The 26,195-nt window shown below is 33.5% G+C and overlaps 1 protein-coding gene across 4 annotated transcripts in view; it reads right to left on the bottom strand.

Annotated features, from left to right (window-relative positions):
• LOC136038932 (potassium voltage-gated channel protein Shaker-like) overlaps positions 1–26,195 on the bottom strand; it is a 299,836-nt gene that overhangs the window by 25,135 nt on the left and 248,506 nt on the right. For 3 of the 4 annotated variants that reach the window (XM_065722439.1, XM_065722438.1, XM_065722440.1), the window contains exons 5-6: positions 10,907–11,036; positions 2,183–2,364 (exon numbers count right to left, since the gene is read on the bottom strand). In XM_065722439.1, coding sequence (XP_065578511.1) covers positions 2,183–2,364; positions 10,907–11,036 — 312 coding nt within the window. Of the gene's footprint in view, positions 1–2,182; positions 2,365–10,889; positions 11,037–26,195 lie in introns of all 4 variants that reach the window. The other variant, XR_010620342.1, reaches the window with a different exon arrangement.

The following is a 26,195-nucleotide window of genomic DNA, read 5'->3' as shown; positions in this document are numbered from 1 at the left end:
AATTGTTAGCATACCTTTAATGTTTTTTTCTGGGGGAGGGGGGGGTAACAGCGCCCCTCTCATTACGACAATCTTTATCTATATAAGATTGAACTTTATATTCACATGCCTAGCGGCAAGGAGGTGGAAAAGGTGATTGGGCGTCACAAGCCTTATTAATAAATCTCTCCGGGGGGGGGGGGTTGAAGGGGTAAATTTTACCAGTAACTATTTTAAATGGATTTTAAATGGTAATATTTCTCTTTTCCTACTAATACAAAATATTCCAATGTACTTAAATGTATGTGTAAAATGTATTTAAACTTTAGAGAACATAATTTCAGCCATGTAAAGAGTGAAAAAGCATGCAGAAGTGGAAACTAATACGAACTCTATTATCACTTTTTGTAAGATTTTGACTCAATTTTCCAATTTACACCAAAACATTAATTACAATCCAACATCTTAATTCTTAAGCAGAAAAACGGAAAAAGAAGGACGCTACCAATCCATTTACACTTATTAATATTTACAATGGAACAGCAAGAAATCGGGGTTTCATGGGGCTGGTAGCCTTCATCATATCTTGGCTAGGCCTAGGGATGATTTCAAAAACTGTCAAAAATTAAATTTTTCCAACTGCATGTAAGGAGCAATATTAAAACTTGAAACGAACGGATATTATTCTGTATATGAGGGGGGTTGCTCCCTCCTGCATCCCTCGCTCTTTACGATAAAGTTTGAATTTTTGCCCTAACTCTTTAGGAACGACTGCTGAAACACAAGAGACGTTAATTTGAATAAGAAATTTTTTGAAACACTAAAAAATTTAGCGTAAAGAATGAGAGAATGAAAAGGGAGCAGTCCCCCTCATATGTGGAAAATTTTTGGTCTGTTTTCAGTTTTAATGTTACTGCTTATTGTCTGTTGATTTTTTTTTTATTTAATTAAAGTAAGGGCTTCTTGATGCTACTCACCATAAATTAAAGAAAAATATATCAAATATGTAACGGCTAGTCACTCAGTGGCCAGAAAACAAAAAATTGTTATAATGAGCAAAAGATTTATTTTTGGTTTTTATTTTTCTACGGTGTCACTTTGGCTTTGTCAATTGAAGGTTATATGGTGCCAATAGTAAGTAATTTATTTTGGGGCATCCCAGGGTTGGTCCTATTTAAAATACTGCCAACACCACGTGGTGGGTGCCAAACTTGAAGTAATTTTGCTAAACCATGGAGCGGGAAGTTACGACTAAGTGAAATTACACCTAAAAGTGCATCGAGTCTGCCATGTGTGGCGGGACCAATAGCACTTCGAGACGTGTGCCGGGGGTGGAGAGCATTGTCAACAAATGGTGCAGACGATGTCTTTTGTTTTTTATTTTTATTTTCTAATGTCTTGTCAGAACTAGTCCATTTTGTTATTGGTCGACAGTTTGGTCTGGGCAGTTATCTTAAGAATACGAATCGCTTCTATTTTTTTCTGCGTTGTACTAAATATTGTTGAAAGTCTAGCCCTGTTGTATGGTACCTTATAGTAGACTACCTCAATCAGTCCACTCCCTGTCTCTTATATTTCGTCCGTCACTTTGAAATAGCAAATAGTCGGTGGGTTCTTGGCAGCTATTCTTTGTTTCCTACGTTATCTTATCTTATATGTAAAATTGTTAACTTGCAACACAATCATCATCATCTCATCACTCTGTTATGAGCAAATACCCTCAAAACAGATTGTCTCTGTGGCAATTCTTTGTTCATAAAAAGGTGTCCCATGACCCCTTATCCAACCATATTTCAGAAGGGGATGCCACACACTCTTGCCCTTCTTACCCGCTGATGCCTGTTTACCTATTTTTGCTATGTCAAACTCGAGCCTGTAAAAAGAACACAAAACCTGATTGATTCATTTGCATAAAATTCGGACAATGAAAGGACCAAAAAGTTAGAGTCTCAAACTTTTTTACAAGTACATTTGTTTCTCTTTGTTATTAGTCTCTTCTTATTTTAACATATCTTCACTTCAATCTTCTTTTTCTTTGCCAGTATCAATAACCACATTTTAATATAATTTAAAATCATAAAATAAGATTTACTTTTATCAAAAAGAATTAACAGAAAAATGAACACAGATTTGGGAGATCTCTGAACACAGACCTTTATTTATGCTAACGAATATAAATATTTTCTTCAAGTATAATGCTTACCTGGAAGATAAGGGCAGCTTGTCACGTGGTTGAAATTCTGTGACTGCATTTCTTCCTGATCTGTTTCTCGATGGTAAAAATAATTAAAGTTGGACACGATCACAGGCACTGGAAGGGCAATGGTGAGTACGCCAGCGATGGCACAAAGAGAGCCAACAATTTTCCCCCAAACTCCAACGGGCCTATTTAAAAAAAGACAAAATCAGTAGCCACTTAGAATCAATATTGTTGAATGGAATTTTTATAAGCTCGTTTTGTTTTGTAGTTAAAGTTTTCGCTTTAAACTCACTCTTCTGCAAAAGTAATTCTGTCATTTCAAATCTAGATCGTTTTTGAGGCAACAGGATAAGGTGACGTGACTTGACATATCAAGTAAAGCGATACTAAATTACAAAACATTATAAACTTCATTTTTAACTTAAGTTTATCAGATCCAAATTCATCAAGCGCATTAAATTCCTAGTTTTGAACTCTTTTGAATATATTGTGAACAATCATTGTATTTTGCCGATTATTAAATTTAAGAATTTGTGCAGTTTTCTTTAGCACACACTAAGAAATCTTATAATTGATTTTATCTCCTGCGGGTAATTGGTCATTTCAGAAAATTAGAAAACAGGCGATAACTGTTAAACAAAAGAAGGATGAAAATGTCCCAGATGTCACACGATTGCATCTTTGAATGTTTAACTTTCATATTCACAGTTTTATTGAAGTTGATTGATATAGCAGTAAAGTTGAAGTTTGAATATCGAAGCTGAAGTTAAATATTGAACTTTGAAGTTGATTTGACATATAACATTTAAGACGGTTTTGGTTAGAAAACATTTCCAACCCAAACGGTTTTTAAACTTTTTTGTGACGTACTAGTTTTTGCAACGGATACTTTGAAATAAAGAAAATATTGAAATTGAAATTTTCTATGCTATTGATAAAGTGTTTTTATTGCACATCATGATTGATTAATCTGTTTATTTTCTCTCTCTTCTTTTATATTCCCCTCACTTTTTCGAGCAGTCTCTCTCTGTTCCTATTTCTATCAGCCCTCCCCCTCTGTCTCTTTCTCAATCGATGATTTAGCCATCCTTTGTCAAGTATGGCAAAACATTTTGTTGTTGCCTAGTCACTTACATTTATTCAAAAACAAATATCATCTTAAATGTTTTTAGTTTTGAAGTTTTGCCAATGTCCTCAATTTTTCATTTGTTTTTGGCATAATGAACACACTAAAATACTAATACGATTGCTAATAAAAATATATCTATGTAACACTTGGCAACACTGAAATCGAGCACACTTGGCAACACTGAAAGCAGCAGGCAACCATAAAATAAAGCATACTTTTTCAGCCTATATAAAAATCAATCATAAGAAGTTAAATTAAATATTTATAGAGAATCCATTACCTCATTTCATGGTATTAATTCAAAGGAATGTGCAGAAAATTAACTTTAAACCTAAACCTATATTTTTCCAAAACCTAAATTTCAAATCAATTTTTTCTATTTTTTCCTGACCAAGTATATGTAAAGTAATATAAATTTAATTAAGGAACAGAACTGAGGAATAGAAACATTTCTAGATTTACACCCATGTTATAAAGCATAGGTGCTAGAGCATATGCTCCAAAGTGCTCTAATGGTTTCATTTAATTTGTTTTTTCATTTCGTTTCAGATTTCTAAATCTGGAAATTGACTACATAAACAACCCAAGATAATTTCTTTTAAAGTTTAAATTACCAACTCAACTATTTATGTTTATCCATAACCAAAGATTCATAGAATAATCTAATTGCATTTAAAAATTAAATCATAGACTCAGAAAGATTAGACAGAGTACTGAACGGACTGAAAATCTAAAGGTTTTACTTCAATTTTTTTTATATTATTTGAAAGTTACACAACGGGAAAAATTGTTAGGCATTGAAAATAGTATCCTAAGTTTCGGTTTCAAAATTAGTCTTCCAGATGAAAAATCGAACAACGCAGTATTAAATGTTCATTCAATTGTTAAATTCAATTGAATTGTTCATTGAATTGCTGTTTTATTTAAGTTTAAAGATGCACAATATAAAAAAAAATAAAAAAAACATTGTAAAACAAGCTCCCCACTGCTCAAATCCCAAATTTAATTTTCTAATTTTGCTTTTCCTGAAAGAACTACCAAAAAATAATAAAATAATTAAAAAAATTGAATTAAAGAAATGGAAAAACTCGTAAATATGTATTCATACAAAAGAGCATTTCAAAGTTTCATGTCGTCTGATTTTCATTTTATTTGAAACTTGTAAAATAGGAATAAATGATATAAACATCAGAAAATAAATCACTCCAAAGCTTAAAAATCTAAATCAGTTTTGACGAATTTTTACTGAACAAAGTTGTACGATATAGAATAATTATATTAAGAAGCTAAATTGTCCTTAGCGTTAATTTCAAAGAGAGTTTTGATGTTTTTTTCTGACAAAAGTTGAATAATTTAATAACAAAACAATATTAAAAAACTAAAACGAGCAAGTTAATTAAATAAAACGATATAAAATTAAAACAACTAGAGATAATTAAATAAAAAAAAGATTTTTTTGTAAAAAGTAATATTATAATTTAAAATGAACAGAAATTATTCCATTTATAAGAGGGGCTGCCTTTGCCTTGACCCTCACTTCTTTAGGTAAATTTATATAATTAAAAGCATCAAGAAAAAACATTTTTTCAGTAGCGCTTTTAAAACTTTATCTCAATCCCATTTTGTTTTAATTTAAAGTTGTACAATAGAAAATGGGATAAAAAAGAATTCTAAAATTAATTGCCCCATTTCATAATTTCAAATTCAGTTTTTTAGTGATAGTTCAGTGTCACAAATTACTTACAACAATACAAAATAAGCTAAGAAAATATACACAGGAACTGAAAAGGCAGTATATACGAATGAACTGAATGAATAATTGAAATCAAATGAACTACGAATGAAATAAACCAAGTGTAAACAGTATTTGTCATGATACTCATTAAGCCCGAATGAAGAATGTATTATTTTAAGTTCAGTATAGAGCAACCGATTTTAACAGGGTTAATACAAAACCGAATAGTAAGCTTGCGTCATCAGAGAGTGTGAATTTTGTTTGTTTTTTTGATGGAACAGAGCAGAATTTTCTTTTCAAAGTTCAGGTAAGGTCAACCTTTAAGAAATTAACTAAAGCATTTAATGTCGCTTGCATTTTATTTAATATTAAATTTATATGATTTTAAATTAACTAAGAAATGCTGAAAACTAAACTTTTTCGTGGCTTACATTAAAGATTAAATTAACATAATGTCAATTAACAAATTGTTATATAATGTCAATTAATAAAAACAATAATTGGAAAGATCTGAAAAAAATGCTTCTGTGTCCTAAAATTTTTCAAAGTTTTAATTCATTTACTTTGTGGTTTAATAGGAAGTTTTGTAATAGAAGATAGGCTATTGAAATGTTAAGATATAAATTTTCTCGTAGCTTAAATCTGAAATTAAGAGTTTCATTTATTTTCTGAGTCAAAAAGGCCAGTATGCAGCCTACAATGAAACAGGGAGGGGATTATCAAACATTGTATTTAACGGGAAAGTGAAAATTTCCTAAAGCTTCACTATGCAGGTTATTTGAACGTCCTAAATAAGAGTTTTTGTGAAAAGAATTAATTTTTGAGGTTAAGATTGAGATGGCTAGGGCAAGTTCTGCGGATGAAGTATCACAGATTGCCAAATATTGTTCTTATTGGGCAACCGTCTAGGGCTAAACAGAAAGCAAGTCGTCCGAAGTCGGAGCTGGAGGATGCCATAAAGAAAGATTTAAAGAAAATGGGATCTTTCTGAGAGGGTTTAAAGAGGGAGGCTTTGAATAGATTGGGATGGAGGAGGAGCTTGCTTATCTGTTTTGGCCTCAGTCGGCTTGGTGCTGCAGTGAGTTGTTAGTATTATAGTATTTTAAAATTCAGGGTGCGAGAAAAGACTTGGGAACTAATGCCATGAAAACTAAGTCTTTTAGACTAGGAATAGATGAGGGTGAAGAGATTGTATTAGGTAGCAGGTAAGTCGATCAAGTAGATGGATTCACTTAACTGAGTTGCGTTATTAGTAAAGATGGTGAATGGTGAGAAGATTCAAAAAGTAGAACACCCCTGTTGCAGGTGTTTTTTATACTTGAAAATTCTTTGGAAGAAAAGACAGACACGTTTGTGGACGAAAATTAGAATATTGGAAGCTATGGTAATAACTGCAGTGAAGCTTTCAAGGTTCAAGGTTCTGGATCTCAAAGTCAAGGTTCTGAAGCATTGGCGCATTGTTGTAGAAGATTTGTTAAATTTTTCAGATTTTCTTGAAGAATGGTTTAAGGATGTTTACAGGTACTCTTTCCAATTGCTTTATAGCAAGCTGTAAGGTGTACAAAAAGTTTGGCTTAATACCCACTTCTAGGGCTATAGTGTAAAAATTCTTAGGATGGCTAAAACACGTTTTATAGATGAAGGATAACACCCGGCCAAAGATTGTGCCTCTTAGCTTTCCATCCAGGGCAAAACAAAAAGCAGTTAGTTTCATTTTATGGAAATCAAAACTCCATGGAAGGGAGCAAGGATTGAAGCTTTGAGTATATTGGGGTACAAGAAGAACGTACTCCACTGTCTTGGTCTCCTGCAGCTTCGTGCTGCAGGAAATTTGTTATTGGCACTAGGAGTAGAATCGGTGTAATTTAGTGAGTAGAAACATTTGAACTAGGGTTAGAAAAGATAAATTATATGAAAAGTCCAGGGAAATAAAGTATAAAAAATTGATTGAGTAGCGAACATTGAATCGCCCCTGAAAGAGTGTCGGATGTAGCGAGAATATAGCAAAAAAAAAGACCAGGCTAAACTATATGTGAAATCTCTATAGCAGCTAAACCTACTAATCTTGTTTTAGCTATAACTATAGAAATAATGGTTAAAAAAGTTCTAAGGGCATTTAGGAGACATACCTGGACTTAGGGGTAGATAATGAAAATGGCTAATTCTGTAACAGAGCATTCAATAGCTGAAGGAATGTTATAAGGAGGTGCTGTATGGAGGTGGAGAAGGAGGTACTGCATGCTTAATCAGTGACATTCATTTCCTCATGCTTTTTTTTATTTTTAATTAATTACGTGTTCAAATTACTGTCTTTCTCACTTTAAACAGTATTTCGTTTTTTTTTTGTTCTTTATACAAAAAATTAGACACAGCAGAAAGCTAAGTATCTGTAAGCAGTCTTTTGTTTATAGACTTGACCTTCTATAAGCTAGGAAAAATGTATATTTGTTCAGTTTCTGATAAATCTGCATTTCTTCTAAGAAGTTTCACACTTGTCCTTCTTTTTCCAATTGATAATACTTATCAAACTAAATAAAATAAAAATAGGCACTGTTTGGACTAACTTCGTATAACAAAGAAAAGATATCCTTTATCTTGTATTGACTAAGCTGCGTATGTATGACAGGTTTCAGTCTTATACTCCACCGTAATTTTCAGTATTTTTACAATTATTCTAATGGTTCCTTCCATTAAAATATAACTCTTATTTTTTAGCACAAAAAAGCTCCTGAAATTGATCCTGTGCGTATACCTGAAGAGAGCAAAATAAATATCTTGCTTTATCAGTGAAATACAAGCTTAAAAAAATATTTAAATAGATTTATTTAATATGTGCTTTTTATGCATCTAAAAAAATATTTTAGGATACAATTCCAACATTTTTGATTAGAAATTTACATGAATTTTACATAGCCCGACAAACTTAATGTCATTTTTTTTATTTAATATGAAAAAATAGTTAAGATGATGAGAAGATACATTTATAAAAAACATACATTCACGACTATTCAAGGGAATTAGTCCACGTTTTCAGGTTTTTCTAAAATAATGTATTTTATGTGTTTGATAAATGCTCAAATACTAGGTAATTAGAAAGTCTCAACATTACTACAGTTGCTATAACATGCATAAACAAAATAATTGAATGAAAATAGAGAAAATTATAAGATAAAATAAAAACTATAAGAATAAAATTATAAAATAAAACATAAAAACTTATAACAATGGGAAAATAGGTGATACAAGATTAAAAGCTAACTGGGAACATTTTTGTTGCCAATTTAATTCTCTTTTGTTGCAATTTAATTCTCATCCACATGCATATTAGTCTGAAACTCTAAGTAATAAAACTCAAAAGAAAACATTTTAAAGCATTTTGAAACCTTGAATCATCCAGTATATTTAAATTATTAAAAAATTTTGCTTCCCAAACTGCAATAAAAATATAACATACACTCATATTATATGCAATGAAATTTTGAAATTCATGTAATTATAAAAAAACCAAAGGATATACAGTTTTTTTTCCATTTTTGGCGCGGGTGGGGAGGGAGTTGTAACCTCACTTATTGCAATTCACTATTGTTCAGATGTTATGTTTCGACCTCTATTTGATAAAAATGGCTTAATGATGATTCAGTTACTGAAATAGTTAGTTTAATCAGCTTATTTAATTAATTTTTTTATGCAAAACTAAGATTAAAAAAAAATCCAGAATAGAAATGACTGTAGTTTAAATTTTAGTTACTCCTTTTTTAATTTATATCAGTTGTAGGGGCATTCGATGTCGACCCGTTTTTGTGTTTATATTCTTTCCAAAAATGTTACTAAAACTTCAAAGGAAACAGATTACGCTGGGATTGAATGTTAAGCTGGGTAATGGGAAAAGATTAAGGCTAGAAAGAAGTTGGTAGCCAAACAAGTGGGGTTTATTTCAGAGAACCAGAAAACCGAACAATGACAACATGAGGTATCAGCGTTCTCGTCTTCCTCCCTCTGTATGCCTGGATTAAGGAAGCAAGAAAGGGGGCAAACTATACTTTAAAGCAAAAACGATAAATTAAAGCAGATTATGCAGATACGAGGAAATTCTTCAACGCTTGGTGGTGGAATATTTGGAAACGATGATGTCAAAGGTGGGATTCTTTTTTGCCCAACACTTAGAGATTAGGAGGATGATATATTTCATTTTTAGGTTTTGTAAAGAGTAAGTATGATTGAAAGAGGACGTTTTTCCATGACGGTTTGAAAGAAAGGAATATTATATGAAGTCATATAAGTTTTATAGGGATAAAGAAGTTAGAAGGACTTGATAATACGGCTATGGCATACAAGGGACATCCTAGCTAGTGTATTTATTCAGTATGGATTTAAAGGTGTGTTTTACTTCAAAATTTGAAGTTGTTGTAAATTATCTGTTAGCAATAGCATATAAAGTATTTTAGTATTAATAAATATCATTGTATGACGAGGTTGAAATACAACCCACATTTCTGAGAAATTTATCTAATATATAAAAAAATTACAGTGACATAAAAGATAGCTTAAAATCAATATCTGCTACGTATAAGTAAAAACAAATTGTCCAGGATGGATAAACATGACTGCTTTCATTACTTTATAGTTCATCACGGGGTTTATTTTGTCTGAGCTTATGACTAAAGTCCTGAGCAAATTACCCAGAAAATTCGACTCGAACACAAATTTCCCAGCTAAAATCTCACTTGCGGAATTATCGATCAAACTTTTGTTTTTGCACAAAAAATTTATTTAAATTTAGAACAGTATAAAATAACATCAACTAAATTAATAGATTAAATTGAATAATTTGTCCAATTTCAAAAATGTAGCAATGCTCTAAAGCACCTCACAGTTTTATTTTATTGATTCTTGTTCCAATTGACAGTCATAAAATAAAATATACAGCAAATAATTTTCTGTTTATTTCCACATAAATTATATAGATAAATCCTTTATAATAATATAATTTTGTCCATACTTTAAATTTCAAACCCGGTTATTTCAATCTTTCAATGATCAAAGTTTCAAAAAAATAGTTTGAAAATATATCTTGGCATAAAAGAGTTCATTTATCAGACAAAGCTTGCATGCAGAAATTTGTCATAAAGTGGGGGAGGGGTTATCAAACATGTCAACGAACTGGGTGGCAAAAAACCTCCTTGACAGATGGTTTTAGAGTCCTTGATAAAAATTTTGGTACTTGTTATGGTATACCCACTACCACTCAAGAAGTGAAGATAGGTAAATTTGAGATAGTGAAGATAGTGAAGATAGTAAGTATGATAAAAATATAATAATTTAGAAACAGAATCGGGCTATATATTTGCACATTAGGGGAGGGGGGTCATGTACATCAGGCCTACATGCAAAATGTGTTAACTACAATTATTCGGCATATTATGAAGTAAGAACTGTTTTCTGGCTTCAAACTGTCCAAATACTTTACAAACACACACACACCATAATGTGAAAATATCTAGCCAAAACTATATATTCCCCATCTATTCTGTCAGTTATCTTTGACTTTTCTCACGCTGAGATGATAGAAACTATTGAAAGAGACCGGTTTACAGTGCGTCAACGCATCAAACAGCATGAGCGGTAGTGGTTATATCATACAAGTACCAAAATTTTAGGTAAGTGAATGGATTTGGGACGTTCGTGAGGAGGTGTAGAATTCTAGAAAATAAGAGGAGGAAAAAAGAGGAAATAGGAAATAAGAGGAGGAGAAGAAAGTCTAGGAAATAGCCCAACTACAGGTTAGCAACGGTGGGTTAGTAGGCATAATGGGTAGGTTAAAATTACAAATAGTTCTGATTAAGTACTGTAGATTGTGTCGTACGTCATGTCACCATAGCCGACTGTTGTCATGGTAACAACCGCCCACCAGAAGGCGTCTGGAATGGACTTGAACAGGGAACTTTCACTCCCTGCTTCGGCGAAATACACAGCGCTGGAGAACAGAACCACGCCTGAAAGGAAGCTTACATTGCAACATAGAAAATAAAAACAGACAAACAGCAGCGACAGTTGCTGAAGAGTGCACATAAGCTCGAGCCAGTAAATATAGCAAGATTACAGACACTGATAATTTTTTATCAGACAAAAAAAAACCCTCTGGTATCCAGAATTTGTTAGAAACATTTGAGATCTGAAGCCTAGAGTCCATTTTCAAATCATAAATCTTAAGGGATTTAGTAATGAGGTAGATTAATTGAAAAAATTAAATTAAACTACAAAATTGATGTTAAATAAATAATTCTAAAATGGAATGGTCGTTGATGCAGTTTCAAAAATACAGTGCGGTCAATGGTATTCGAAGAAAATAATCAAGAGGGTAGGGACGAACCACCGAATTTTTTTCTACAGGTTAAGACACTGATATATAGGAAAAATACTGTTCGCCCGGAAAGCATTCTATTTTTTAAACCGTTAGAACATCCTGTTTTCTAGAAGAGGGGGGGGGGGGTATTTAAAAAGATTTACCCTCAGAGCTTGATTTTAAACAAACTGACCAAATTTGGTTTGCCTAACATTTAGATTTCCATAAGCGTCAATCTTGAATGTAAATGAGCAAGTTTAAAATATATGCAAAAGCCTGAATAATTTTTAATATGTTCATTTTTAAATTTGGAGCTTAGAATTACCCTATTTCTTCTATATTCACTGGAGTATAACCTAGGCTTGAGGTTATTAATCGATTAAACTTTTTCAAAATGCTCGTGCGTTGCACCGCATCTCCTACAAAAAGCTTTAGCCATAACTATTGAAGGGAGGGGGGAACTGCCAAAGATTTATTATTTACAAAGAAGAACAAATAAAGGTATTACTTTATTCGACTCATTTATGGTAAACACCCAAAACATGCATCGACATTACTTCGAGGATGGAGACTAGGTATCTCGCATCCTTCGAATGCAGGCTCCTAGTACCAGCGAATGAACTCCGAGATAACTCACTTAACCAAGTACTTAAGGATCCAGCCCCTTACCCTAAAGGGGGGAAGATAGACAGGTTAGAAACTCCTAATCATCGATTTTTCACAAGTTTTTTAATTAAGCTTCCCATGGTTTCAGTCAATGGTTGCCTTTACAAATGATTTTTCTTTCTAATGGAGAGCGTCTACAGACTTGTGCCCGCAAAGAAATGATAAGCATTTGTTTATTTAAAGAGAATTTCCAGAGGAAACGAGGTTTAAACAGGGATCTGGTAAGGATTCTTTTTGATACATACCGACAAAATTTTGTAAATCATTGAACTGAAGTTGAAATATGAAAGACAGAACCAATTTCTTTGTTTTGATAAAACCTTTCATTCGTCTAAGGACATAACGACTCGCTCTATCGTTCTATCTATAAAAAAAGCGAAACAAAAATCGCATTTTATTGTTGATAATGTTGCGTCTTCTTTATTAAATATAAACAACATTTCAGCTTGCCAGTAACTGGAAGCTTTTCTTCAAAAATTCAGAAACATTCCATTTTGCAGCTAACCATAACATTTTCCATATTTTTGTCGCTCTTTCAGGAGGTAAAAACATGATATGTTCGTATTCGACTTGATTTATTTAATTTTTTTCTATTTTCTATGTGGTTTTTACTTTATTGAATTATAAACAATAGCAAATCCAGTAGTAAAAACTCTCCCTCAAAAATTTTAAAATATTCTCATTTTGAGCTAGTCGCATGTTTTCTCTTTTTTTTCAATTTTTTCTGACTTCTGTTTTTTCTCTCCTTCCCACGGGATAAAAACGTGATACTACATTCGACAAACTTCATCTATGTACCTAGACAGAAACAGACTACAAAAACAATAAAAAACGCCTCGAATGGCTAAGCTAAATAATATTTTTTTTTTCAAATCTTAAATTTTAACAAACTCCTACTGCTATCTCAACTGTGATGTGAACCTGCATGAATCATCTTCAACAACAGAGATTATTGAAAAAAATTGTAATTATTAAAATATGTATTACTAGAGCGAAATCAATTTGAAAGTGGGTTAATGGCCTTGTTTTAAGTTTCTTCTCATAGGTCAAAAATCACAGTTGGTCACGTAGATCATATAGTTTTTGTTTCATGTTCCCAAACGACGAAAAATGAAATTCCACTTTTGGACGCAAAACGATTGAATATGTAATCAAAACGGAATCTGGTTCTGACCTTTATCCTAGCAAAAAAAAAAATCTAATTCTTCAATAGAGTGCATTTTTAGTCGAAACTTTATGATTTATCCCATTTCATTTACCGGATGTCCAAAATATTTCCTGTGAGGGGTCTTTCAGACTTTGTTTAGGGAAAGGTGATCCCTCCATCCACCCTGTATCTTAGACAGTGGATCATTCTGTTCTTCCAGAGGTACTTAGGGCACAGGGAGCTCCTTTATAAGGCTAAGGTCCCCATTCTCATAAGCTAGTGTATATATTATTATCAACGTTGATGGTTGATTTTCGTGGTAAGAGGATAGTTGGTCAATATTTAATGCCCTTATGTTCAGGGTTTAAAATCCTTATGCTCTGGCATTAAATCAGGGTCTAATGCCTTGGATATTACCATCGACGTTATGGTTGCTATTAATAGTAAGAAGATAGTTGGTGAGTATTCAATGCCCTTATGTTCAGGTTTTTATCGGAGATTTATTCAACGCCAAAATCTGACACTCTTATATCCTCCATTTGTATTCTATGGCTCTATTGCATACGAAGGATCTACGGAATTTCACCTTTGAAGAGTAAAAGTTTGCTATCTATGGGGGAAAGTACATGTATGCAATGGCACATGGCCAGCAAAGTAGGCTTAGCTTTTCGTCTGATATGTGTGGCTTGTAAAAGGTTGCCAGATCTCTTTTTTTTACAGAAAGACAAACATTAGCTAGATTTGGAGAGCGGATCTATGCCGTCAGTAGAAAGTGCTTCTGGGTAGTAGTTTTCAACGTTAGCTTTAAACTATTCATCTTGTGACTTTAACAGAATTTCCAATTATATCTTTTTTTTATTTTTGATCAATACCTTTAAGAAACAAGCCATATTTTTGGGGGCTTGGCGAAATTATGAGTGAGACACAATTATTAACTTTCTATTAGACATTCTTAAGACTCAGTTTGTTGCTAATGATCCCTTTATGTCTAAACTGTATATGCGTAAACATGTGTGTGTGGTAAAAAATTGGTCGTTGTAAGAACATCTTGTCGAAACAAAGTCACATTGTAGCTGTTCTAAATATGCTTACGAAAAAGATTACGATGAACTTAGAACCAATAATTAAAAGAAAAAGAAAATTATGAGGCTGCACCATTAGTTACTATCTTATGACAATTTAAAACTGTGCTAGTCTGCCATAAAAACTTTTGAAACCACAGCCAAATTTTATTTATTAAATCTTCTAGAATTAAAAGAAAGAAAGAAAATATTCTTTTTTTTGTAGCAAAATGCGAATGAAAAGAATAGTTTGAAAATGGAGATAACAACCAGCGAGAGTAAGAAGCATTATAGTCGTATACGCTAAGGCTGTCTTTACACTTTAAAAGCTACATATCATGAAACAGCTTAGTAATCATTAGAAAAATTAATAAATTAAATTAGAAAAACTGAGCCTAATGTGCTAGTCGTGTTCGCGAGTGACGCCCTATGCTACAGTTGTATACATGTAGATTCCCATCTACATCTACATCTACATCTATCATGTAGATAGCCAACTTTTAGTAACAACTAATTCATAGTTTTAATTGATGAGCATCCCATGTCTTATTTTCCTATCATTGGTTTATAACTTGGCTTTGCTCAACATTAATTGAATATTAATAGTATTTTAATTAGTAAAAAAGACTTATTTAAAACAGAACTGTCATATAGTGTGCTCATGTCTTCAATGTTCTCAGTGTGGTCATATTGAATCCAATTAAAATGCCTAAATTGGGTAGTGGCCACGTGCAAAAATGTATTACATAATTCCTAAAAATGTAGAAAGAAAGGAGCAATGATTTTCTTTTGAATTTCTTTCTACGAAGACACAAAATGGCACTTTTCCAAATTTAGGGGGAATTTTCGGGTTTATTTTCAATTTTCTTAGTAAAAAGTACCCTTCAAGGATTTTTTCAAGTTTGCCATTCACCTCCCCTACAATTGGCACTTCAGCTACGTGATGTAGCTTGCCATCCCTACATAAAGAATTCGTTGATACACCCACAAAAGCAACGTTTCTAACACATTGTTTGGCCAATAGCTAGAAAAGGTTGGGCTAAAATGTAAAAAAAAATTATGCGTTGTTAAAAAGAAATCACACTCTGCTTGATAGGCATAATTAATCAAATTATGTACAAATAGTACAAATTATGTACAAATTATGTACAAAATTATGTACAAATAGTTACTTTACAATAATGTAAAGTAACTTCTGTTTTGATACAAGTTTCCCTTCATAGACTATAAAAAATTTATAGTTTAGATCCTCAAGTTCGAAGCAGCCGAAAAAAGAGGCCTGACGTGAATAAGAACTGGTCCTCACTTTTAAGAATATCATCTGATTTGTGATGACCCGAATTTTTTTTAGTGATGGGGTAGAGAAAATATTTAAGTTGCATATCGCTTTGCTGAAACAAAAACTACCACAATAAAAATCAAAGATTCACGAAGTATATATATACAGCAACAATAGCAACACAGGTTCTTATGCGTCCAAAAATGCCAATCAGCAACGACAACATAGTAAGTTTAGCACAGTGCCATCTCCTACCTCATATCCCCGTAACCAACAGTTGTCATAGTCACCACAGCCCACCAGAATGCGTCTGGTATAGATTTAAAGTGGGATACATCAGAATCCACTTCCGCAAAGTAGACAGCAGACGAGAACAATGTAACACCTGAAAACATTTTTTAAAAAGGGGACATTATACACCAGACCACATAGAGGAACTTGTTTCGGGCAACCTTTTTTGAAAAGGGGGCATTATACAATATACCACATACAAAGGAACTTGTTTCGGGCATTCACTAAGGGCAATTTCAAAAAATTTCATATATACTGGAATTGAATGGAATGTAGCAGAAAATAAAAGAGCATTGATATGGAAATTTGCAATTTCACATCAAGAGATATTGACTCAAAGCCCCTACCTCTGTGTACGTGCCTGTTATTGGTTACCCCAAACGATATATTCAACTGCCGAACAGGCAGCAGACGTCAATGAGTAGAAAGCAGACGAGAATAGTGTAATGTCTGAAAACTTTTTAAGGGGCTATAATAGACCAGAATACATACACAGGAACTAGTTTAGGGGCAAAATATAAGAAAAACACATAAACAGGTGAGTTGTATCTAATATATGGGGAATTGCTCGAATAGTGATTGAAAAATTACCACTTCAAAGGAGAGAGCCAGAGACTCCACGCCCCACCTCTGTGTCATTAATAGACAGCAGAAAATGACAATTCCATATCTGAGAATATTTTAAAAGGGGAATATTACAAACTAAGCCAGAAGGGCAAAATACAAGTCGGGACAAAATACAAGGAGCCACATTAAATTATGTGAAAAATATAATAAATTTATAGCCAAAGTGGTAGAAAAAATTACCCCTTCAAAGAAAGAAAAATGGACCCCAAGCTACCCTCCTCCTTGGGTATGTGCCTGCTACAAAATAACATATATTCAGCTGCTGAATGGACAACATGCATCAGTGAGTAGGTAGCAGCCGAGAACAACCTTGCAACAGGTAACATTTTTTAAAGAGGGGTATATGCATGCACAGAAAATAGTGTGGGGTCAAATTTAAGAAACAGGCTTATTTTGGTAAAATATATGAAATTTATAAAGAATTATATGAGAAGCGTTAAAATAAATACTGGTTCCAAGGAAGAGACAAAGATTCAAAGCTACCCCCTCCCCATATATGCGTGGGTTCTATAGATACACACAAAGAATATATTTAATTGCCGAAGAGACAGCAGTGAGTAGACAGCTTTTGAGAGCAATACCACCCCTGAGAACATTTTTGTAAGGGGGTATCTTAGAGCAATGTCATATATGCAGGAACCAGTGACAGAGAAACAGAAAAAAAAATCGAATAAACAGTTGGATTATTTAAGAATATAAGAAATTTCTATGGACACTACCCCCTACCCCCTTCCGCATAGGTTCCTAAAATACGCCAACTCCAAAAGTATATTCGGCTAATCTGAGAGCAACAAAGTACGCAAGAGTTGAAGAAATCGAGAGCCCAATTTAATGAATAAATAAAATTAATTCCCTATTGAAAGCCATACGTTCACTATAGGAGTAATATGTAAAAATAAAACAAATAAAACAAAACACTAAATAATAAATAGACACTAATCAAACAGTTCGTGGTAAAGAACTGTAGTAAGGAGCGACCAGGCTCAATAGTAACTGAAAGTCTAAAAAAAGAAATTTTGATACTAATATATATATCAAGAGAATTGAAAACTTATGCTAATTTTTGAATATATAAGTTTCATCAAGTTTTGTCTTACGCATCAAAAGTTACAAGCCTGAGAAAATTTGCCTTATTTTCGAAAAAAGGGGGAAACACACCCGAAAAGTCATAGAATCTTAATGAAAATTACACCATCAAATTCAGCGTATCATAGAACCCTGCTGTAGATGTTTCAAGCTCTTATCTGTAAAAATGTGGAAATTTGTGTTTTTTGCCAGAAGAAACATCACGGATGTGTGTTTATTTGTTTTTGTTTTTTTTTATTCCAGGGATGGTCGTATCGACCCAGTGATCCTAGAATGTCGCAAGAGGACTCATTTTAATGGACTCATTTATACGAAAGGTTTTAGTGCCTTTTTTAAGTGACCAAAAAAATTGGAGTGCAACTAGGCCCCCTCCCATACTCATTGTTTTCCCAAAGTCACCGGATCAAAAAGCTGCGTTAGAGGATTTTTCCATAGAGGAATTTATCATGGGGAAAGAGAATTTCCATTTAGAGGGCTCTAGATTTTCCAGCGTTATTTAAAAGTAACAATGAGAAATTAAACAAAACACAAGTTAATTCTATACTAATATTCTAATTAAACGACCCTTATGATTCAAGGGTCATTCTTGAAGAATTGGAACAAAATTCAAACTTTAGTGTAAAGAGCGCGGTATTGACGAGGGGAGGAACCCCCTTATATGCGTAATAAAAATATACGAACACAGAAGGCCATTACGTAAGTTAATTTGTAATCTATATATATATAAAATAAGTTGTCTGTGTGTGTGTGTGTCTGTCGAGTGACGTCATGTTTGTTTGTCGACTGACGTCATGTTTTCGACTGACGAAATTACAGACCGGGACATCGGGACACAAATGACGACCGGGACACCGGCACATAGGGAATATAAATGACGACCGGGACACTCAAAGAGAAAGCGACCGGGACACAAGGAATGTTCGATTAGCAATCACCATCAACAGAGCACAGGGACACAAATGACGACCGGGACACAGGGAGTATAAATGACGACCAGGACATAAGTAAAAAAAAACTAAAAAAACTAAAAAAAAAGGTAAAAACTACAAAAAAACTAAAAAGAAAAAAACTAAAAACTAATAAAAAAACTAAAAAAGCTAAAAAACTAAAAAAATTAAAAAAGAAAAAAAAGGAAAAAAATGAAAAATAAAGGAGAAAAACAAAACTAAAAAAAAAAATAAAAACTAAAAAGAAAAAAGAAAAAAAAAACTAAAAAAACTAAAAAAAAGTAAAAACCAAAAAAAAAACTAAAAAGAAAAAAAAGGGGAAAAATACAAAAATTTATTTCATCATATACCATTTCAAAAACGAATGTATATACAGACCGGGACACCGGGATACAAATGACGACCGGGACACAGGGAATATAAATGACGACCGGGACACAGGGACACAACTACAACGGGGACACCGGGGGGCACAGGGGGATATATAAATGACGACGGGGACACAGGGAATGTTCGATTAGCAATCACCATCAACAAAGCTCAAGGGCAATCATTAGAATCATGAGGTATAACTAAAAAAACTAAAAAAGGTAAAAAAATAAAAACTAAAAAAAAGACCGATTCAAAAACGAATGTATATACAGACCGGGACAGCGGGACACAAATGACGACCGGGACACCGGGACACAAGGAATATAAATGACGCCCGGGACACTCAAAGAGAAATCACAGACTGGGACACCGGGACACAAATGACGAACGGGACACAGGGAATATAAATGAGAACATAGGGACACAACTACAATGGCGCGTAACTAATATGGCGCGTAACGACTTACGCGCGCGGGGGGGCTTGGGGTGGCGCGAATCGCCCCCACCAACTAGGTTTTGGGGTGGCGCCTCGCGCCACCCCAACAGCTAGTTTACGTATATTTATGACTAATAAAAAAGTTCGTTAATAAAATCAAAAGTTCTAGTGGCCTTTTTAAGTAACCAAAAAAATTGGAGGGCAAATAGGCCCCCTGACTTTTTTTCTCAAAATCATCCGATCAAAACTTTGGGAAAGCCATTTAGCCAAAAAAAGCAAAATGAATATGCAAATTTTGTTTTAATTATTCATGTACGATGCACCAAAATCAAAACCAGTATTAATTCAAAAACGTTCAGAAATTAAATAAAAAAAGGAAATTCTTTTAGACTGAAAGTAAGGAGCGACATTAAAACTTAAAACGAACAGAAATTATTCCGTATATGGAAGGGGCTGTCTCCTTCTCAATGCTCCGCTCTTTACGCTAAAGTTTTGTACTGTTTTAAAAAGTAGAGTTGTGAAAAAGAGTCACACTTAGCGTAAAGAGCGGGGCGTTGAGGAGGGGACAGTCCCTTTCATACACGGAATAATCTCTGTTTGTTTTAAGTTTTAATGTCGCTCCTTACTTTCAGTCAAAAAACCTGTTTTTTTATTTAATATTCCGAAGCGTCCCGCAGTTCATTTCCCACTAAACTCTTATTAAACTTGTGTAATATTTTCAGCACAACGGGTATATTGTATTGACTTATTAACAACTCTTGTTTAGTAATCCAGGGAGACAGCAACAGTATTTAAAACCAATTGAAAATTGATGCTCATGGACCTGCTAAGCAAAAACTAATATTATGTTATTAATTCAATGAGAGGCCACAAAAAAGCAAAATGGACAAAGAAATAGGTCTGGGTGCTGAACTAAGTTCTCACATATTCTGCAATTTGCCAAATTAAATGTAGCCTTCAAATCGTCTACAACTTAAATGCTTATCTGCGTGATTTAGCAACTTTCAGAACATTTATAGGAAAAATAAGTTTAAATTACAATTGTTTTAAATTAAATTGAAAGAACCCTTAAGAAGCGGAAACTTTGATGTTTCACATGACAGAATTCATCAGAAGAAAGAAAGGGTATGAAATGATATCGAGGTCTGATTTTCTACTTGTTCCGTTCTTTCTGTATAACTTATAAAGACCTTGGGTAACAGAAAATTAATGTCATTTATGGCTTTTAAAGTAAGTAAATAACCAATAAAGAGTAATAAGAATAATGAAGAAATTACAACAACAAAAAAGAGATGTTTTATTGTTTTTTATTTTTTCTTTGCTGAAGACGGCCCTTAGATACAGGTCCGAAATATTCAAATAGGTTTTGTTGGTTCACTGTCTTGGGAAAAAAGTCCTCATTATTCTCTCTTTTGTTGTTGTATTATGGAAAGGCAGTGTGGTCTTCGTCATTATTTAATGAAGAAATTAGAATAATAAATTCAAAAACATAGCAGATAATATTTATTGATTAGATATAGCAAACATAAATTTTGCACAAGCTTTTTCTACGACAAGTTTGGCAGTATATTTTGGGTTGTGTTTTATAATAATTAAATAAAAAAAACAAGTTTTTTGAAATGAAAGTAAGGAGCGACATTAAAACTTAAAACGAACACAAATTACTTCGTATATGAAAGAGGCTGCTTCCTCATCAACACCCCGCTCTTTACGCTAAAGTTTGACTCTTTCTCTCAATTCTTCTTTTTAAAACAGTAAAAAACTTTAGCGTAAAGAGCGGGGCGTTGATGAGGAAGTAGCCTCTTTCATATACGAAGTAATTTCTGTGCGTTTTAAGTTTTAATGTCGCTCCTTACTTTCAGTCAAAAAAAATCGTTTTTTTTATTTAATTTCTGAACGTTTTTGAATCAATGCATGTTTTGATTTTGGCTCTCCGCAGAGGAATAATCAAAACGAAATTTGCATATTTTTTTGGGGGGGGGGCTAAATGGCTTTCTCATAATTTTGATCGAATGATTTTGAGAAAAAAAGAACGGGGGCGAAACCTAGTTGCCCTCCGATTTTTTGGTTAATTAAAAAGGCAACTAGAACTTTTAATTTCTTACGAATCTTTTTATTGGTAAAAGATTTACGTAACTTATAAATTAGCTTACGTAAAGAACTTTTGTATTCTCATGTTTTTATTACATATATGAGGGGATTCGCCCCATCGTCAGTACCTCGCTCTTTACAGTAAAGCTTAAATTTTATCCCAATTCATTAAGAATGACCCCCTGAATCACAAAAGCCGTAGAATAAGTAGTTGAAATTACTGAAAATATTTTAGCGTAAAGAGCGAGGTATTAGAAGGAGGTGAGCCTCTCATATGGGTAATAAATTATGTTTGTTTTAAGTTTTATTGCTGTTCCTTACTTCCAGCTGAAAAAGCTTTTTCACTTTTATTTTTTAATTGTTTTTTTTAAAATAATGCTAGTAAATCCTGCTCTCCCTTCATGGAAATTTTCTTCTCCCATGACAAATTCTCGATGGAAAGTTCCCCCAGCATATCCCCCTCTTCTCAACCCCTCCCCCCAACCAAAAAAATCCTCCTGAAAACGCCTGTATACTTCCCAATAACCATTACTATATGTAAGCACAGGTCAAAGTTTGTAACTTGTTGCCCCTCCCACGGGGACTGTGGGGGAGTAAGTCGTCCCCAAAGACATAGTTATAAGGTTTTTCGACTACGTTGAATAAAATGGCTATCTCAGAATTTTGATCCGTTGACTTTGGGAAAATAATTAGCGTGGGAGGGGGCCTAGGTGCCCTCTAATTTTTTTGGTCACTTAAAAAGGGCACTAGAACTTTTCATTTCCGTTAGAATGAGCCCTCTTGCAACATTCTAGGACAACTGGGTCGATACGATCACCCCTGGGAAAAAAAACAACAAAAAAACAAAAAAAAAAACAAAAAAACAAATAAACACGCATCCGTGATCTGCCTTCTGGCAAAAAATGCAAAATTCCACATTTTTGTAGATAGGAGCTCGAAACTTCTACAATAGGGTTCTCTGATACGCTGAATCTGATGGTGTCATTTTCGTTAAGATTCTATGACTTTTAGGGGGTATTTCCCCTTAATTTTTAAAATAACACAAATTTTCTCAGGCTCGTAACTTTTGATGGGTAAGACTAAACTTGATGAAACGTATATATTTAAAACCAGCATTAAAATGCGATTCTTTTGATATAGCTATTGGTATCAAAATTTCATTTTTTAGAGTTTTGGTTACTATTGAGCCGGGTCGCTCCTTACTACAGTTCGTTACCACGAACTGTTTGATACGTCTCAAGACGTGAGGAATGTAGAATCAATGAATGGAATAACCCATCAATTAGGCTAGGGCTACCATTCGAGAGGGAGGTTGGTAACCTTCAACCGTTTTTTTTTTATAATTACAAAAATATATCTAGGAACGTTATCATTAACAAGAAATCTGAGTATCAGCTTCCAGTCATTTACTACAATATGCAGTACGTTGTTTCAACAAGAAAGATTTTAATTAATTTTCTAGATCTTTTAGTACCAATCATGGTGAAATTAAGAAAAGATTGTAGTAACTGAGGAAATTTCCCAAACCATATATATTCTAAAAAAAATTAGGGAAAAACAGGAATTACGTATTTATTTAAAACGAATTTGCGAACAGTTATGCAGTTTCAGGTCATGTCAAATTCAATTTGACAGTTTCAAGCACATGTCAAATTTCAATTAATAAAAACTTGGATGAAAAATCAGGACAAAAAGACAAGAAAATACGGCACCAAACACATTCCGAAAATATAGCTATCTTTTGCAGTTATAGATATTTTTGGACTAAAAGTGTTGTCAAACTACTAATTAGTTTTACTTGTAATTATTTACATGGTCAACCGTGGAAACACTCACGAAAATGTAATACTGCCAAATCAACATTATATTTTGAAACAACCTAATTAAAATTCCCTAAGAAATGCAGTTTAAAGGAGTGAATAGGCTTCAAATGGGTTCGGGGAGAGTGAGTGGCTTAAATTTAAAAAGAAATACCAAGGTTTGTTTTACCGAGAATTAAGATGACCAATATTGCGGAAACGTAGATAGGAAACATTGTTTTAACAAGAAATATGAACGGTTGATTTGAGAAGAAAATTCTGATTAGCGTCCTGAATCTCAAGGCAATGAAATTTAATTTGACAGGAAATAACAAGGGTTGTTTTGATGCGGAATATAATGATTGGTGTCATGGGGTATAAGGTAAGGCTCGTGGGACTTTATTTTGAAAATATATACCAAATGTCGCTTTAACAAGCAATGTGACGACCAATGTCCCTGGATTTATGATGGGAACCGTTTGCTGAACAAGAGTTATGAAGGGCTGCTTTAACAAGAAATACGATGAGCAGCGTCCTGAGGTTTAACACAACGAGGCGTTTTATATAAATAGCTATCGTAATCAGTGTCATCAGATGCAAGACAAGCAACTTCAGTTTGACAACAAATAACAAGGGTTGACAAAACCAGCAGATGTATTGTCAATGTTTTGGGTTCAAGATGGATAACATTGTCTCAAAAATGAATGTGAATGGTCCTTTAGAAAGAAGTAAGATTGTTAATGCCCTTGAGTTTATTTCCCTAAAAATTAATTCTAAGGCACAGATGTTCAGTGTGTTTTTTTTCCTTTTGAGCTATAGGAAAATGTTGAATTGAAAGGATAGGGTAAGGGGGAAAAAAAGCAGAGTATGGTGGCTATGGAATACACATAAGAAGGAGAGAAAGTAAAACCAGAGAGAAAGGAAAAAACCTCTCTATTATAGGAAGGTCTTTAGTGGAAAGAGAGACAGGTAAAGAGAATAAAAAGGGCAGTAGGGAGTGAGAAAGAGAGATTAGTATTGGCTGAGATAAAGGGGGTATAAGAGTAAGACAGAAAGGAAGGGGGAGTGATTGCACTGACCTTATTATACCTAATTATTCTTACTCATATATGGAGCCGGTGCGCAGCTGAAAACACGATTTCACTCTTATTAAATTGAGAGAAAATCTTTGGTGGCAGAGCTAGTTTTTCTTAGTGTTCAGTAAATCTTGAGTGGCAGAGCTAGTCACTTATTCATTTCCTGTTTCCCCATAAGTTTTGTCAAGTAGCATCAGAGATAATAGCCAACCGATATATGCCTTGATCATGTAGATTAACCTTGCTCTTTTCGATCGGGTTTTGATTGACTATTTATTCTAATATCTTTTGAGCCAAATTGTGCTCTCCAATACTGGAAAATTGCCTTTCAAGATTGATTTGAGTGAGATGAAAATTATCGCACAAAACGAGCAGGAGATTATTTTTTTACTAGCCTCACTGCAGAATCGAAAATAACAAGCCATGGTGCTAATAAAACAAACAGTAGCCTCTTCCTACGTCCCCATTATTTTTACATCCCCGATCCCTTAGGTTCTGAGAAATTCTTTTCTTGGGTATTCTAATTGCAAAAATTATATTTTTTTTTGTATTTTCATTGAGAAAAAAATACCCCCCCTAAATTTCACAAAATATAATTCTCCCCACCTTCTAAATTTCTCTTAAATCGACACAACTACTTGTTTTACTGAAATGAATATATTAAAATATTCACATCCATTGGAGGGACGAAAAGCAACTCAGGTTTTATAGTCCATCTTTGTCCCAATTGTGACAAAACGCTTTTGCATATCCGATTCATTTATAAGGTACAATGGTGGAACCTTCCTAACTTTCTGGATTGCAGAAGAATATGAGATACACGCTTTCAATTCGGGCATTCATGCTTAAATGACGAAAACATAGCAAATGATGTATTGCTATGTGACGAAAATAGATAGCGAAATTTAAAATAAAAGCATCGGAGCGTCGACGACAGATTTGTTTTCTTCTTTTTTTTCAACGACCTAAAAGTAAGCCTATTAAGAAATTAAATAAAAAAAACGAGTTTTTTTAACTGAAAGTAAGGAGCGACATTAAAACTTAAAACGCACAGAAATTACTTCGTATATGAAAGAGGCTGCTTCCTCATCAACGCCCCGCTCTTTACGCTAAAGTTTGACTCTTTCTCTCAATTCTTCTTTTTAAAACAGTAAAAAAACTTTAGCGTAAAGAGCGGGGCGTTGATGAGGAAGCAGCCTCTTTCATATACGAAGTAATTTCTGTGCGTTTTAAGTTTTAATGTCGCTCCTTACTTTCAGTTAAAAAAACTCGTTTTTTTTATTTAATTTCTGAACGTTTTTGAATCAATGCATGTTTTGATTTTGGCTCTCCGCAGAGGAATAATCAAAACGAAATTTTCATATTTTTTTTTTGGGGGGGGGGGGGCTAAATGGCTTTCTCATAATTTTGATCGAATGATTTTGAGAAAAAAAGAGCGGGGGCGAAGCCTAGTTGCCCTCCGATTTTTTGGTTAATTACCATAAATCTGTGTAGCCAAATGGCACCTGAGAAAGGCATAGAAAAAAAAATGAATTTAGCCGCAAAAGATGTCACCAAGTTTCTATTTGCCTACCAATATATGCTGCCAATATTTGCTATTTGGTGAATCTCCAGCACAAATGAGTAATTTGTTGTCTTTTTCCTTTGTTCTGTTTTGTGCAGACCGAATTTCATTTTTGATTATAACAGCCAGGTTTATGATTTATTTAGTTTTGAATTCGAAATTTGTGAAACAATAAAATAAGAAAAAATATTGTCTCATAAAGTTGAATTCTATGCACTAACGTAGATTTAGTAACGAGTAATGTGTCTCTTATGGATAATCATCAGATTATCTTTTCTGTTTCATATCCTGGGATTGACTGCTCTTTTCCAGCAGATAAACACATCGGAGAAAGTCCAATCACCATTTTCATACCTTTGTATCTCTA

Source organism: Artemia franciscana, chromosome 18 (genome assembly GCF_032884065.1).
Source record: "Artemia franciscana chromosome 18, ASM3288406v1, whole genome shotgun sequence".
NCBI classification, from domain to species: Eukaryota; Metazoa; Arthropoda; class Branchiopoda; order Anostraca; family Artemiidae; genus Artemia; species Artemia franciscana.
Note: the sequence above shows the minus strand (reverse complement) of the source record. Positions and strands in the feature narration are given on the sequence as shown.